A 13,102-nucleotide genomic window follows, 5' to 3' on the forward strand; every position below is an offset into this window, starting at 1 on the left:
ATGACAGTTATGAGGATGAAATGAACTAATGCTTGTTAAAGCACTTAGTGCAGTGTTCAGCATGCAGTCTACTGCTCAATCTGTAGGAGCTATCATTTCCAAAAATGAGCAACCTCCGCCCCACCACTCATTCTGTAGTTGAGAAAAAGGCTCATAGGGTTAAGTGACTTGTCAGTTGAGTTTCTCCAGCTAGTTGGTGGGCTACAAGTCAGATGAACCAACACGTGGGGGCTTTCAAGTACTTTTAGCTGCCTCAATTGTACCTGTGTTGTAAATCTAATTTTTTTACATATGGCTTTGCTCTCAAAGTAAAGTAAGATCTCTGTGTCATTTTTCTATCTCCAGAATCCAGCATATAGCAGGTACTCAATAAAAGGCCATTAAATTAGTGAATTATTGGCAATAAATAAAAATGTGGATGCTGATGACAATATATAAAGGAACTTATTGAAAGAAGCTTTTAAGATAAATCTGAACGAAAATGGTGACTATGCATTAGTTCTAAGGATGCATAATGTTTCAGGGAGTAGAATGTAGAAATGGTCCATGTTTGGGAGATGGTACAGGTTGGGTATTCCTTATATCAAATGCCTGGAACTAGAAGCATTTCAATTTTTTTGATTTGGAATAGTTGCATATTTCCTAGTTGAGCATTCCAAACCTAAAAATCTGAAATTGGAAATGCTCCAATGAGCATTTCCTTTGAGTGTCATGTCGATCCTCAAAAAGTTTCAGATTTTGGATGGAACATTTTGAATTTTGGATTTTATTTGGGATGCTTCAACCTGTAAAAGGATTCACTTAAAACAGAATGTTGTATGAGAAAGTAGTGTAAAATTGTATACATACACTGAAGCAAATTTAGTAAAAATTAAAAATATGTATTTGTCTTATGGATATAATGGATGATTTTTGTCTTTATATTTTCCTTGTGTCTTCATATACCATTCCATGAGCCTGGCAGTATTAGGTTAAGAAAGAAAAACCTCAACAAATGGCATGAGGGTGATAAATGAAGAGATCTGGTACAGACAGGAAGAATACATTAATTACACTGTTGGAAATTTAGGTTAATTCAAAAGGGACCACTGTAGGTGTGTGACATTAAAACAGTGTTTATGAAATCCTAATCATGAGGCTGTGTGAAGGACTGAAGGGAGCTGAGTAGGACAGGGATTCTTGATCTATATGTAAAAGTGATGAGGCCCTGATGTAGTTTTATGGATTTAGAAACAACTTCTGATTAAGAGTTGATAGGAAAAAAAAATTCATCTAAGAATTTATAGCTTGGAGACCAAGATGATATTGGTGTCCATGACACTGATGAAGTAAAGATGTTGGAGAGGAGATATTGGGAGGGAAGATGATGGGATCAAGTATTCAATTTTGTATTTCAGATGTGGGAAGACATCTAAGCAGGAAGAGACACAGTTGGCTGTAGATACAGGACTGAAGAAAACAGATTAACTTGCTCAAGCTAATTTCAGATGGTTTATACACCCAAGAAAAGTCATTCAAACAAGCCTCAAGCTTATCCATAAACTACTCAAATGTGGAGTCCCTATTTCCTTTAAACGTGTAATATAATTATATTTTCTTTAATATTAATTTTGCTTCCTCCTTAGAAGGAAACCTACTTATCTGTAAATTACATTTCAAATCTAATTATCATGGCAATTTGCAGATGGCTTAATAAAGAAAAACAATTGCATGCTAGATTTAATCTGACTCTTTGGATCTTTTGTAATTTCAGTTAAGATATTACACAGAGTAGTTACAACAGCACAATACTGGAATAAAACAAATGAATGATCATTTTTTTTTTAATGGAAGAGGAAAATATAAGACAATGAAAACAACCCAGCTTAAAAGCCCTCAAAATTAAGAAGGTTACAGCAAAAAGGGAAAATCAGATGAAATGTATAGCTAAAATTTAATTAGTCTTTGGAGTGGTATAAAAGCTTATTCTTCATAAAAGTCGTAACAAACATTGGCAACTCTCCACTCTATGTGACTGCTATTCTTGCTTTACCAGAAAGCTATCTTTGAAACCTCTTGGCTAGGAAGGTGACACTTCCTCTAGGATTCCATTATAACTTCATGCCTAATGCCATATTTATGGCACTGCATTATGACTATTATTAATACTATTATTGTAAAAGCCTCCTTATTAGTCTTTCTAGTTCTGCCCTTGTCCTATGTAGTTTTGACACTAATCAAAACAACCTTGTGTCTGATCACATGAATACCCTTGTCAAAATCCTCCAGTGTCTTCTCATTTCACGTGAAATAAAAGCCACAGTATGGCCTATTACGCCCTACATCACTCCATACCACCTATAGGCCCCTTAGGATTAACTACCCGACCTTATCAACTCTTCCCTTTGCTCTCTCCATCCCAGTCATACTGACTCCTTTAAGTTCATCAGATTTAATAGGCATGTTCCTGTCTCGGCACATCTTCTTGGAACACTCTTTTCCCCATAGTCATCTCCTTTGGGCCATGCTGAAAATGTCAGCTGAGTGCCCCAAATGAAATAAGACTCAGTGCCCTCCGCCTCCACTGCTCCCTATTTCTTTTATCCAGTTTTGTTTTTTCTCCATTGCACTTATATCTGACAATATATTGGCATGTTCATTTGCTTATAGTGTCTTCTTTTCCACCAGAATGTACGTAAGCTCCATGGAGGCAAGGGACTTTCTGTTCAGTGCTGTATCCTGAGTGCCCAGCACAGAGTTCAATGAATACTTATCAGATAAATAAATAATCTGTTCAAGTGTAGTTCATACTGAAAAGATTTGGAATCTTGAGATCTCTGGAATATAATATATACTGAATACATGTTTATGAATTAGAAAGGTAAAGATGGCCAAATCTTACATTGAAAATACATAAAAATTTAAAAAGGGTAAAAATATGCATCCACAAATTAATATCTTGGTACATACCTGCTTGAATTCTGAATCTTTTCCTAACATAACTTGAAGACTGTAAATAACTGGATCACCTTTCATTGGTTGTAAACACTCCCATGTAATTTCACAAATGTGATCATTTACTTTCTCTATTTTGGGTGCTGTAGGAAACAAATATAAATAAAATCTGTTCCACTTGATTTTTAATTTGGTACATCATGCAGACAATTGTTTTAATAAAAATCAACAAATATTTAAAATCCACTTATAAACTTGAAATAAGTACCAGTGAATTTTTGAAATTTGCATCCAAAGAGGTTAAAATCAGCACTCCTTGTATTCTAAGATATGGGGTCTCACTCTGTCACCCAGCCTGGAGAACAGTGGTGCAATCAGCTCACTGCAGCCTCAGCCTCCTGTGCAGCTACATATACAGGCACATGCTACCATCCCCAGCTAATTCAAAATTTCTTTTGTAGAGAGGCAGGTCTCACTATGCTGCCCAGGCTGGTCTCAATACTCCTGGCCTTAAGTGAGCCTCCCCCTGCAGCCTCCCAAAGCACTGGGCTTACAGGTGTGAGCCACTGTGCCCTGCTTATAGTCAGCATTCTTCTTAAAGCTAAGAGACCCTAAACTTGATAGCAAACAGAAAAAGGACTCAGTGAAACTCTCAATATTATTAGAAAGACTATTCAAGAAGAGTTCTGCTTCTTCTGTTTAAGTACATGATCCAGGATATGGTTCTAGAAGTCTCTGTGATTAGTCTTCAGAGCAATTAACTTTATAGACTTTTCAGCTAAAAATAGAGTGCAGCCCTTTACCAGAGTCACTTTAAAATAAGAACCCCTCTAAAATTAAAAGATAAATGTATATACAAATGTGTGTAAATATGTGTACGTGTGTGTAAAATTGACTGAAAAACCCACATTAATGAAGAATTTGTTTTGCTTAACAGATGACCAGGCTTTCCTTCTGAAATCTAAATGAATGTAATATCAACAACTCAAAATGTTTAAACAATCAGAGTTTATAATTTTTTTTCTTTAAGCCAATGGCCTAATTAGAAAACCAGCCTACCTATTCCATTTAGTATTTTTATGTTACATTATTAAAAACATCAGTGACAAAAGCCAGTACTTGTCTGAATATGAACGTGCCAGATAAAACAGCTTTTATTATTGAATGGAACCCTCAGTAGAGTTGGGCTTGCCTATATGATTTTGTATAACTGGTGGACATACACTGGATGCTAAATTTTAATATTAGTAAACAAAGCATTTAGGAAAAGACATTAAAAAGTAATTTATTGGCCCGGCACGGTGGCTCACGCCTGTAATCCCAGCACTTTGGGAGGCCGAGGCAGGCGGATCATGAGGTCAGGAGATTGAGACAATCCTGGCTAACACGATGAAACCCCGTCTCTACTAAAAATACAAAAAATTAGCCGGGCATGGTGGCTCACGCCTCTAGTCGCAGCTACTCAGGAGGCTGAGGCAGGCGAATGGCGTGAACCCTGGAGGCGGAGCTTGCAGTGAGTCAAGATCGTGCCACTGCACTCCAGCCTCGGCAACAAAGAGTGAGACTCCATCTCAAAAAAAAAGAAAAAAAGTAATTTATTATAAAAGAAAATAACTTCAGGATGTATAACTTACCTTTCAAGGCAGCTGGGACAGATTTTGGAGTAGTGAAAATATATTCTTGGGAGAGGGGACCTTCCCCAGCTTCATTACAAGCTTGAATACAGAATTTGTAGGATGTTGACTCATTAAGTCTTTGTACTTTGTATGTATGACATGGTCCTCTGTATAGGGATACAAACCTAAAATGGAAATAACTATTAGATAAACCTTATACTACCTTATGAAAATGTTTTACAAAATAGTATAAACACACTTATTTAGGAACATTATTTATGCGTGGTAAGTTACGCCAAAAGTTTGATGCCAGGAACTCTTTGTCACTTAAAATAAATCTCTGTTTTTCATCAGATGAAGAGAAATAGGATATTTGGTAAATTTCCCAATTTGACATGATTTACTGAAAATCTGTTACTAAATTTCATATCCAACCATAACTGTTTCTTCTCAGGCTTCCAGTTTAGCTTTGTTTCTGAATACTATTTTGTTAATGTACATTTTAAAAGATGCTCAGAGCATCACAATTTTCATTACGAATTATTTCTAACTAATGTCATATTAGTAAAATTTGTCAAGTATGGCATAGAGAGCTGAGCTATGAGATTACGTTTCTATTTTAATCTTCCTTGTCTTTATCTGGAAAAAAAAGAATCCTCAATTCCCAGGCAGATTTTTAGTTGCCTTGGTGATGTTTTTCTAGAGATTTACAAAAGCAGTATGACAATATATAATTTCCAATATATATTTGAACTGTTCAATGAAGTTGAATATCATATATATTTCTCCTAATATGTTACCTATAAGTTGAATGCATCCCAATATTTTTGATTGGATGTTTCTAAAACTCTGGGAAATTAGAGAATGAATAATGAATGCTTATTCAATGCTAACAGTGTGAAAATTGTAGTCAAGTTAAAAATAAAGAAATATTTAATGACAGGAAGAAACAGTACTTCCAATAAGCTGTAATTGGATAAACCTTGCCTTTTCAATCTCTAAATTTTTTTTTTAATGACAGGAAAAAAAATAGTGGTAATACCACTGTTTAAAAAAGCTGAACAATGACAAAATCTGGATCAGGGAGCAGCTGAAGTATCATTATGATACCATCCTCACAGCAAGTATATGTAGTTGTGAAAATCAAAGCAAATGAAAGTCATCAAGGATATGAAATTGATTTAATTTATTAAATGAGTGCATTAAAATTAACAGTATCATAAAAGGTTTTAATTTCTTTATTTTCCACAACCAAAGGCCATGAGCCAGATTCATACCCTATAACAAGTCTCTAGATGCTAGCTGAATATTAAGTTGGAAGTTCTATAATAGAATAGAATTTATATTTAATAGAATCTTTATTCTATTATCTTTCAACCAAACACTAATTAGACCTGTTTCCAGTAAGCCTTCTTGCACTACCCCAAATGTATGCTAGAAAGGGGAGGAAAAAAATTTAAACAGTTAATTTGCCCAGTAATAACAACATATATTAAAGATAAATGGCTATATCAAAAACCTCTATAAGGCAAATAATCTCTTTGTAGAGATAAGACTACAAAGATTACATAAAATTCTGCCAAGAACAAAGGCTAACATTCATCGATACATAGATTTTAGGAAATGATCAATAGTGTTTGTTCTGTGTAATGTTCTTACTGGTGATATACTAGTATACAAAATTATTCCATGTTATTTTAAATGTATAAGTATTTCTGATAGAGAGTACTTATGTACAAGCACCATGAACATTCCATTGTTGAATATCTGGCTAACATACAAACAACACAAAAAAGTAAATCTTTTTTTTTTTTTTGAGACAGAGTCTCGCTCTGTCGTTCAGGCTCTGGAGTGCAATGGCACAATCTTGGCTCACTGCAAGTTCCGCCTTGCGGGTTCACGCCATTCTCCTGCCTCAGCCTCCCAAGTAGCTGGGACTACAGGCGCCCACCACCATGCCCGGCTAATTGTTTTGTATTTTTAGTAGAGGTGGGGTTTCACTGTGTTAGCCAGGATGGTCTCGATCTCCTGACCTCGTGATTCACCCGCACTGGCCTCCCAAAGTGCTGGGATTATAGGTGTGAGCCACTGCGCCCGGCCAAAAAAGTTAATCTTGGGAAAAACTGTTACTAGTATTCTGAGTCCATCAGATACGGAAATTGTTTCTAATATATTCAGTGAAAAGCAGAAAAGCAAAATTCAAAATTCTTAAAATATTAAAGGATTAACAGCTGTGGGAGGATGTGGCATTGCTTATATGGAATATAATGTGAATAAATAGCCCTAGTTGGCATTAGAATGACTGTTACAAATATTCAGAGTTAACACTGTAATTCAAATACATGATTTAGTGTGGCAGTATATGGCACATTATATAGGAAATAGTATAACAGGTACATGAAGATGTAAAAGAGGCACAGAAAGAATCTGAATGAGATAGAGATTAGCAAAGGGATGAGATAATTAATCACAGAATCTAACTGAGATCACACAGTGAAAAACTGAACTGTACTCATTTAGTGTGCAGGCCCTGTGTTAGGGGTGTAGAAAAGATTGAAACATAATCTCTGCCCTCAAGGATCTCAGAGGCCAGAAACAATCATAATAATTTACTATAAAATTGTTTTGGGACCAGGTGTGGTGGCTCACACGTGTAATCCCAGCACTTTGGGAGGTCGAGGCAGGTGGATCATGAGGCCAGGAGATGGAGACCATCCTGGCCAACACGGTGAAACTCCATCTCTACTAAAAATACAAAAAATTAGCCGGGCGTGGTTGGTGCGCACCTGTAGTCCTAGCTACTCGGGAGGCTGAAGCAGGGGAATTGTTTGAACCTGGGAGGTGGAGATTGCAGTGAGCCCAGATCGCACCATTGCACTCCAGCCTGGCAACAGAGTGAGACTCCGTCTCAAAAAAAAAAAAAAAATTGTTTTGGTCAGGCATGGTGGCTCATGACTGTAATCTCAGCACTTTGCGAGGCTGAGGCGGGAAGACCACTTGAGCCCAGGAGTTCAAGACTAGCGTGAGCAACATGGTGAAACCCCATCTCTACTAAAAATACAAAAATTAGCCAGGTGTAGTGGCCCACGCCTGTGGTCACAGCTACTTGGGAGGCTGAGGTGGGAGGACGGCTTGAGCCCTGGAGGCAGAGGTTGCAGTGAGCCAAGATAGTGCCACTGCCCTCCAGCCTGGGTGATAGAGCGAGACCTTGTCTTAAAAAAAAAAAAAAATTGTGTCCTGCTAGAAATAAACATTGAAGAGTTTATTTTGTATCCAAGATTAGGTCTTTTATTATCATGAAAACAGTAAACGGATTAGAGAAAACAATGAAAGAATAGCCCACTTATTTTTTTCTCTTGGTATTCCACTCACAAATTATAAACAGGAAATCTACATTGTGTTTTCAAATGTTTTAAAAACACACTTTTGTATGACAATCTTGACTTCATTTCTGAAAACTTACTTCATTAAAAAATTTTTTTTTTTAGAGACAAGGTCTCACTATCTTGCCCAGGCTGGTCTTGCACTCCTAGGATCAAGCAATTCGCCTGCCTTAACCTCCCAAAGTGCTGACATTACAGGTGTGAGTCAGCACACCTGGCCTACTTCTAACAGTTACAGAAATTTATATACTTAAGACCTAAGAAACTATATAAAGAAGCAATTAAAAAAACCTACCGTCCATTCTTATCCTCCATCTGAAGGTGGTATTGAATAGAATCGGTTGACAATGTCTTTGGAGTTCCTTCTCCCCATTTCAGCTTAAGGTTCTGGTGGCTAAAGGCAACACATTCCAGACGAGGTGGATCAGGAGGGAGAGGCTTAGTTTTTAATTTTATCATATGGCTGAAAGGACCAGCTCCAAGGCTATTCAAGGCTTGAATTCGTATTCTAAGTGCCACATAAGAAAAAAAGTTTGGTTATGATTGTTTTATTTAAAGTGTCTCTCTGGTCTAGGCAAAAATCAACATAATATTTAGAGTATACCTGTATGTTGTATCTGGTTGCAAATTGTTGATAATATAGCTTGTAACCTTTCCCACTGTTAGGGACTGTTTATCTCCAAAGTCTATGCTGTAGGAAAGGATTTCTGAACCATGATCACAAGGCTTTTCCCAGCTTATTGCAAGGCATGTAGACGGTGAATAATGGGGATTTTCTATCTCATCATCACTTATTTCTTGAAGACAGGTCACAATGCCAGGAACTGATGGTGGAGTCACACAGGCTACTACTTCACTGAAAGGGCCTGCACCCACAACACTGAGAGCCTACAAATTAACAGAGCCTCTGAGTTAACAAAGTCATAACCATGAAAATGCCAATGAAATATAAAACTCTGGATAGAGTTAAGTGATAAAGTACTGATCATCTTTACCTGGACCCTGCAATAATAGGTAGTTGCTGGTGAAAGTCCTTTTATTTCATAATTGAGACCAGGCCCACAGTAACATATCTGCATACTTCCTTCAACTCCTCCCCACTCCAATCGATATTCAGTGACATCTGTTCCATTACTCAAAGGAACCTTTAAATTAACAAAAGGATAAAGGTCTTAGTCTTGATGTAGATTAAATAGCTTTTGACCAAAAATGTTCTTTACCTGACCACATGTAAAACTAGATTGCTTCTGAATTTCTTTAAAACTTTTAAGCACAATCAAAACCGTTCAATTTTACATTTTTTATTCATTAAGATTATCTGAATTTAAGATTGGTCAAATATGTAACTGTTTTGAATTAGAAGTAGAAATATGACTAAGTCACTTTAGAAAGTATTTTAAGGTACATATACTTCACATAATTCTATTAATATGAAATGTTAAAACCATACAGACATTTTGTTAAATTTCAAAGGGAACTGAAAATATAATAACTGTCATCACTGATTATTACTATCCACAATAAGTACACTGGTGATGTGTACTGGATAAATATAAGAGAAACAGAATTTACTAATTCCTATGTATGTCTGTTCTGAACAGTAAACTTACCAGTGGCTGAAATATCTCAGTACTGAGACAAAGCCTTTCATAAAAATACAAAGCACATAATGAACAGGAATCTAAATATCTGTAATGCAAATATACCACACTCAAATTCTTCAAAGAGGAAAAAGAAGTCACTGTTTCTCATGTGAATTAAACTAGGACTTGCTCTGTATAATACAGGAGGTAAAAATGAACAGTATCTTTATTCTTTTATATAAACTATTCTAATCACTTAAGAAAGTAGATATAAGTCAATGGAAATTACAATACCTCCCAATTCACTTGTGCACAAGTTGCAGATTTGCATGTCACTTGAGGGGGCTTGCACTGATCTGGTGGCCCAGGGGCTGTAGTAATATCACATTTTTCTGAAAACGGTCCAAACTAGAAAAACAAATGTAACTAGTGTTTTTATTTTTCACCCTTAAACGCCCACTGATTGCAGAGAACTGTATATTTAAAGATTCATTAATAATTAAAGTCTTTTCCCTGTGTTTCAAGATTAATTTGGTCATAATTCTGTAAGTATTCACATAAACTAAAAAGACTTAAAAATCATGAGAGTAAAGGTGTGAGAAATTTTAAAGTTTCATTTACTTATACTTTCTTCTGCCCCTTATTTCTTCAGGAACTGGTTTTTGTAAGAAGGGCAGGACATTAGGGAATTAGGTGGGTGGAATAATTCAGAAGAAATATAAGGAGTGAAGAAATTGATACTAATTAAAGGTATGGGAGATGATAGGTGTAAATTATTATTTTAAATTTTTTAATACTTCACGAATCTTTCTTAGGCATTATATTCCATATCAAATTTTACCAACATACTGTTCTATACATTTATATTTATTTTGTACCATAATTTGATTTTTCTGTTCCATGCTAAAAAGCTCACTTTCTCATAATTACTTTTAACATACATTACCTGGAATATAAAACATTTTATTCAGTATTGGCAAATTCATTCCCTGACACATAGGAGAACAATTACAGAAATTTATAGTCATCAATTTTTTAAAGCTCATTAGCAAAAGAAAAGCCCCAATACACTGGTATTTTCACTTAACAGTGGCGCATCATTATAATGATCAGAAGTAAACCTACTTGTTACTGCACTGTGTCAGGCAGTTTTGCCAAATGCCCATCTTTAAGAGCTAGGTCAACTTCTTTTATTTTTTTTTTTTGAGACAAGGTCTGGCTCTGTCACCCAGACTGCAGGAGTGCAGTGGTGCAAACATGGGTCCCTGCACCCTGGACTTCCTGGGCTCAAACCATCCTCCCACCTTAGCCTCCCAAGTAGCTGGGACTACAGGTGTGCACCACCATGCTGGGCTATTTTCTATTTTTTACAGAGACAGGGTTTCACCATGTTGCCCAGGCTGGTCTCAGACTCCTGGGCACAAGTGGTCCTCCTGTCTCAGAGGGAGGGCTGCTTGAGCCAAAGTGCTGGGATTACACGCATGAGCCACTGGGCCCAGCCAGCTACAAAAATCTAAGAAACTCAACTTCTCAGAAAATTCTATGGAAAAATTCAGTTGTTAACAAAGATTTAATATGAAAATTATTCCAAGTTATTTAAATTATATTTAATTTAGGAAAAAAATGCATTAATCACCTATAAAAATGTTAATAAATAGCAGTAGACTTACCAAAGGGTAGGGATTTTAACGTATCAAGTTTCATGAATATTGGTAATAAACCTTAAGAAGGTGAAACCAACTATTCAATGTAACCATTAGGCCCTAAAAACAACAGTATAATACTTTAAAAATAAAAATTTAAAAAGTTTTTCCAAAAGAAAATAGTTTACTCCTTGACCATACTTATTCAGAGTATGAGTGACTTCAGTTAATGTTAAGTCCTTCATTTTTCCTCCAAATCTGATTGCACAGGGAATATACACCATATTGTATCATCACAATGTCATTAAATATCTCAGGCTAATCTTGTGAATGTAACTGTTTTAATAACAAAGTAAAAAATTAAGGCTACTATATGTGGCAAACAGAAACAAATGTAAATGTTTCCTTTTGTTTACAGCACTGATTTTAGCTAGACTTTAAATGAAGGTCATCACCTCTCTTGAAATAACCTCAACCTCTGGCCATAAATCCACAGTATAAATATGATGAATAAAGTTAAACTATATACTAATCAATTATAACAACTAATACGGCTCTTGAAAACCAATCTTATGAGAAAAGTATTATTGGATATGGTGAGAAAATACAGACAAATCTGCACAATCTAACATCTATAAAGGGCAAAATCAAAACTCCAACTTCCTTATTGAAACTATTTCATCTGTGTAATTATAAATGTTAAGGAATCTTGCATTTTATAAACAGAAGATGGACTCACTTTAATTATATCAACTTTAAAATTTATATTAAGTTTAAAAAATCTTTCCATAAAACTTTATATAGTTTAAAGCTATACACCAATCTATAAAACTCAGAAAATGAAAAAACAAAACAAAACAAAAAAGAAACCTTTTATACTATCACATATATAAAACAGGAAGTAGACTGTGATTTTGTTTAAGGCAATGCTGGGCTATTTCACAAATCACCACTTCAAATATTTGCACTGCTCAACACTACCGGTTTCTATCATATTCACAATTAAAAAAAATTCAAATGTTTAAAGTCTTCAGTAAACTCCTTATTCACATTTCCATTATATTTCATGGACTCATAGTAACTATATCCTGTTAGAAGCAATGAAAAAAAAACAAAAACAAAAAAAAACAAAACAAAACCTGTAGCTATAGGAAACTGCTAGAGAATATGCTTTAATCTCACATGAATACCACCCAAAAATCCTAGATGGCAAATTTACCAAGCAGAGCAAAATGGTGATACAATATGCCTGCTTTGTGAAAAGTAATCTTGAGATCATCTTGAAAATAAGTATTTCATGTAAAAATCAATGAACTATGGCAGATAGTTTTATTAGTAGTTCAAAAATTCTTAATTTAAAACAATAAATTTGAAAACCCATCAATTTTAAAATTCCAAGTATGTTATTATTTTTTGAGAAAAGCCTGTTGCCCAGGCTGAAGTTCAGTGGCACAATCCCAGGTCACTGCAACCTCCGCCTCCTGGGTTCAAGCGATTCTTGTGCCTCAGCCTCCTGAGTAGCTGGGACTACAGGTGTGGGCACCACCAATCCCAGCTAATTTTTGTATATTTAGTAGAGATGGGGTTTCCCCATGTAGGCCAGGCTGGTCCTGAACTCCTGGCCTGAAGTGATCTGCCAGCCTCGGCCTCCCAAAGTATTGGGATTACAGGTGTGAGCTACTGTGCCCAGCCAAAATTCCAAATATAAATGTGTCATTTAAAAGTTTTTTTTTTGTTGTTATTTATTTGAGACGGAGTCTCACTCCGTCGCCCAGGCTGGATGCAGTCGCATGATCTCAGCTCACTGTAACCTCTGCCTCCCAGGTTCAAATGATTTACCTGCCCTCAGCCTTCAGAGCAGCTGGGATTACAGGCACGTGCTACCACCCCCAGCTAAGTTTTGCACTTTTTAGTAGAGAAGGGGTTTCACTATGTTGGTCAGG

General features: G+C 35.9%; 1 protein-coding gene and 1 long non-coding RNA gene across 7 annotated transcripts in view; one reads left to right on the top strand and one right to left on the bottom strand.

Annotated features, from left to right (window-relative positions):
- LOC117063251 overlaps positions 1-13,102 on the top strand; it is a 109,427-nt gene that overhangs the window by 46,477 nt on the left and 49,848 nt on the right. The window lies entirely within an intron of this gene.
- The window catches only part of FNDC3A (fibronectin type III domain containing 3A), a 218,972-nt gene that overhangs the window by 3,558 nt on the left and 202,312 nt on the right, over positions 1-13,102 (bottom strand). For all 4 annotated transcript variants that reach the window (XM_033176880.1, XM_033176881.1, XM_033176882.1 and 1 more), the window contains 6 exons: positions 9,811-9,924; positions 8,929-9,078; positions 8,538-8,821; positions 8,229-8,441; positions 4,569-4,735; positions 2,950-3,077 (listed from right to left, as the gene is read on the bottom strand). In XM_033176880.1, the coding sequence (XP_033032771.1) occupies positions 2,950-3,077; positions 4,569-4,735; positions 8,229-8,441; positions 8,538-8,821; positions 8,929-9,078; positions 9,811-9,924 (1,056 nt within the window). The remainder of the gene's footprint in view (positions 1-2,949; positions 3,078-4,568; positions 4,736-8,228; positions 8,442-8,537; positions 8,822-8,928; positions 9,079-9,810; positions 9,925-13,102) is intronic.

Source organism: Trachypithecus francoisi, unplaced genomic scaffold (genome assembly GCF_009764315.1).
Source record: "Trachypithecus francoisi isolate TF-2019V2 unplaced genomic scaffold, Tfra_2.0 Lachesis_group18, whole genome shotgun sequence".
In the NCBI taxonomy this organism is placed as follows: Eukaryota; Metazoa; Chordata; class Mammalia; order Primates; family Cercopithecidae; genus Trachypithecus; species Trachypithecus francoisi.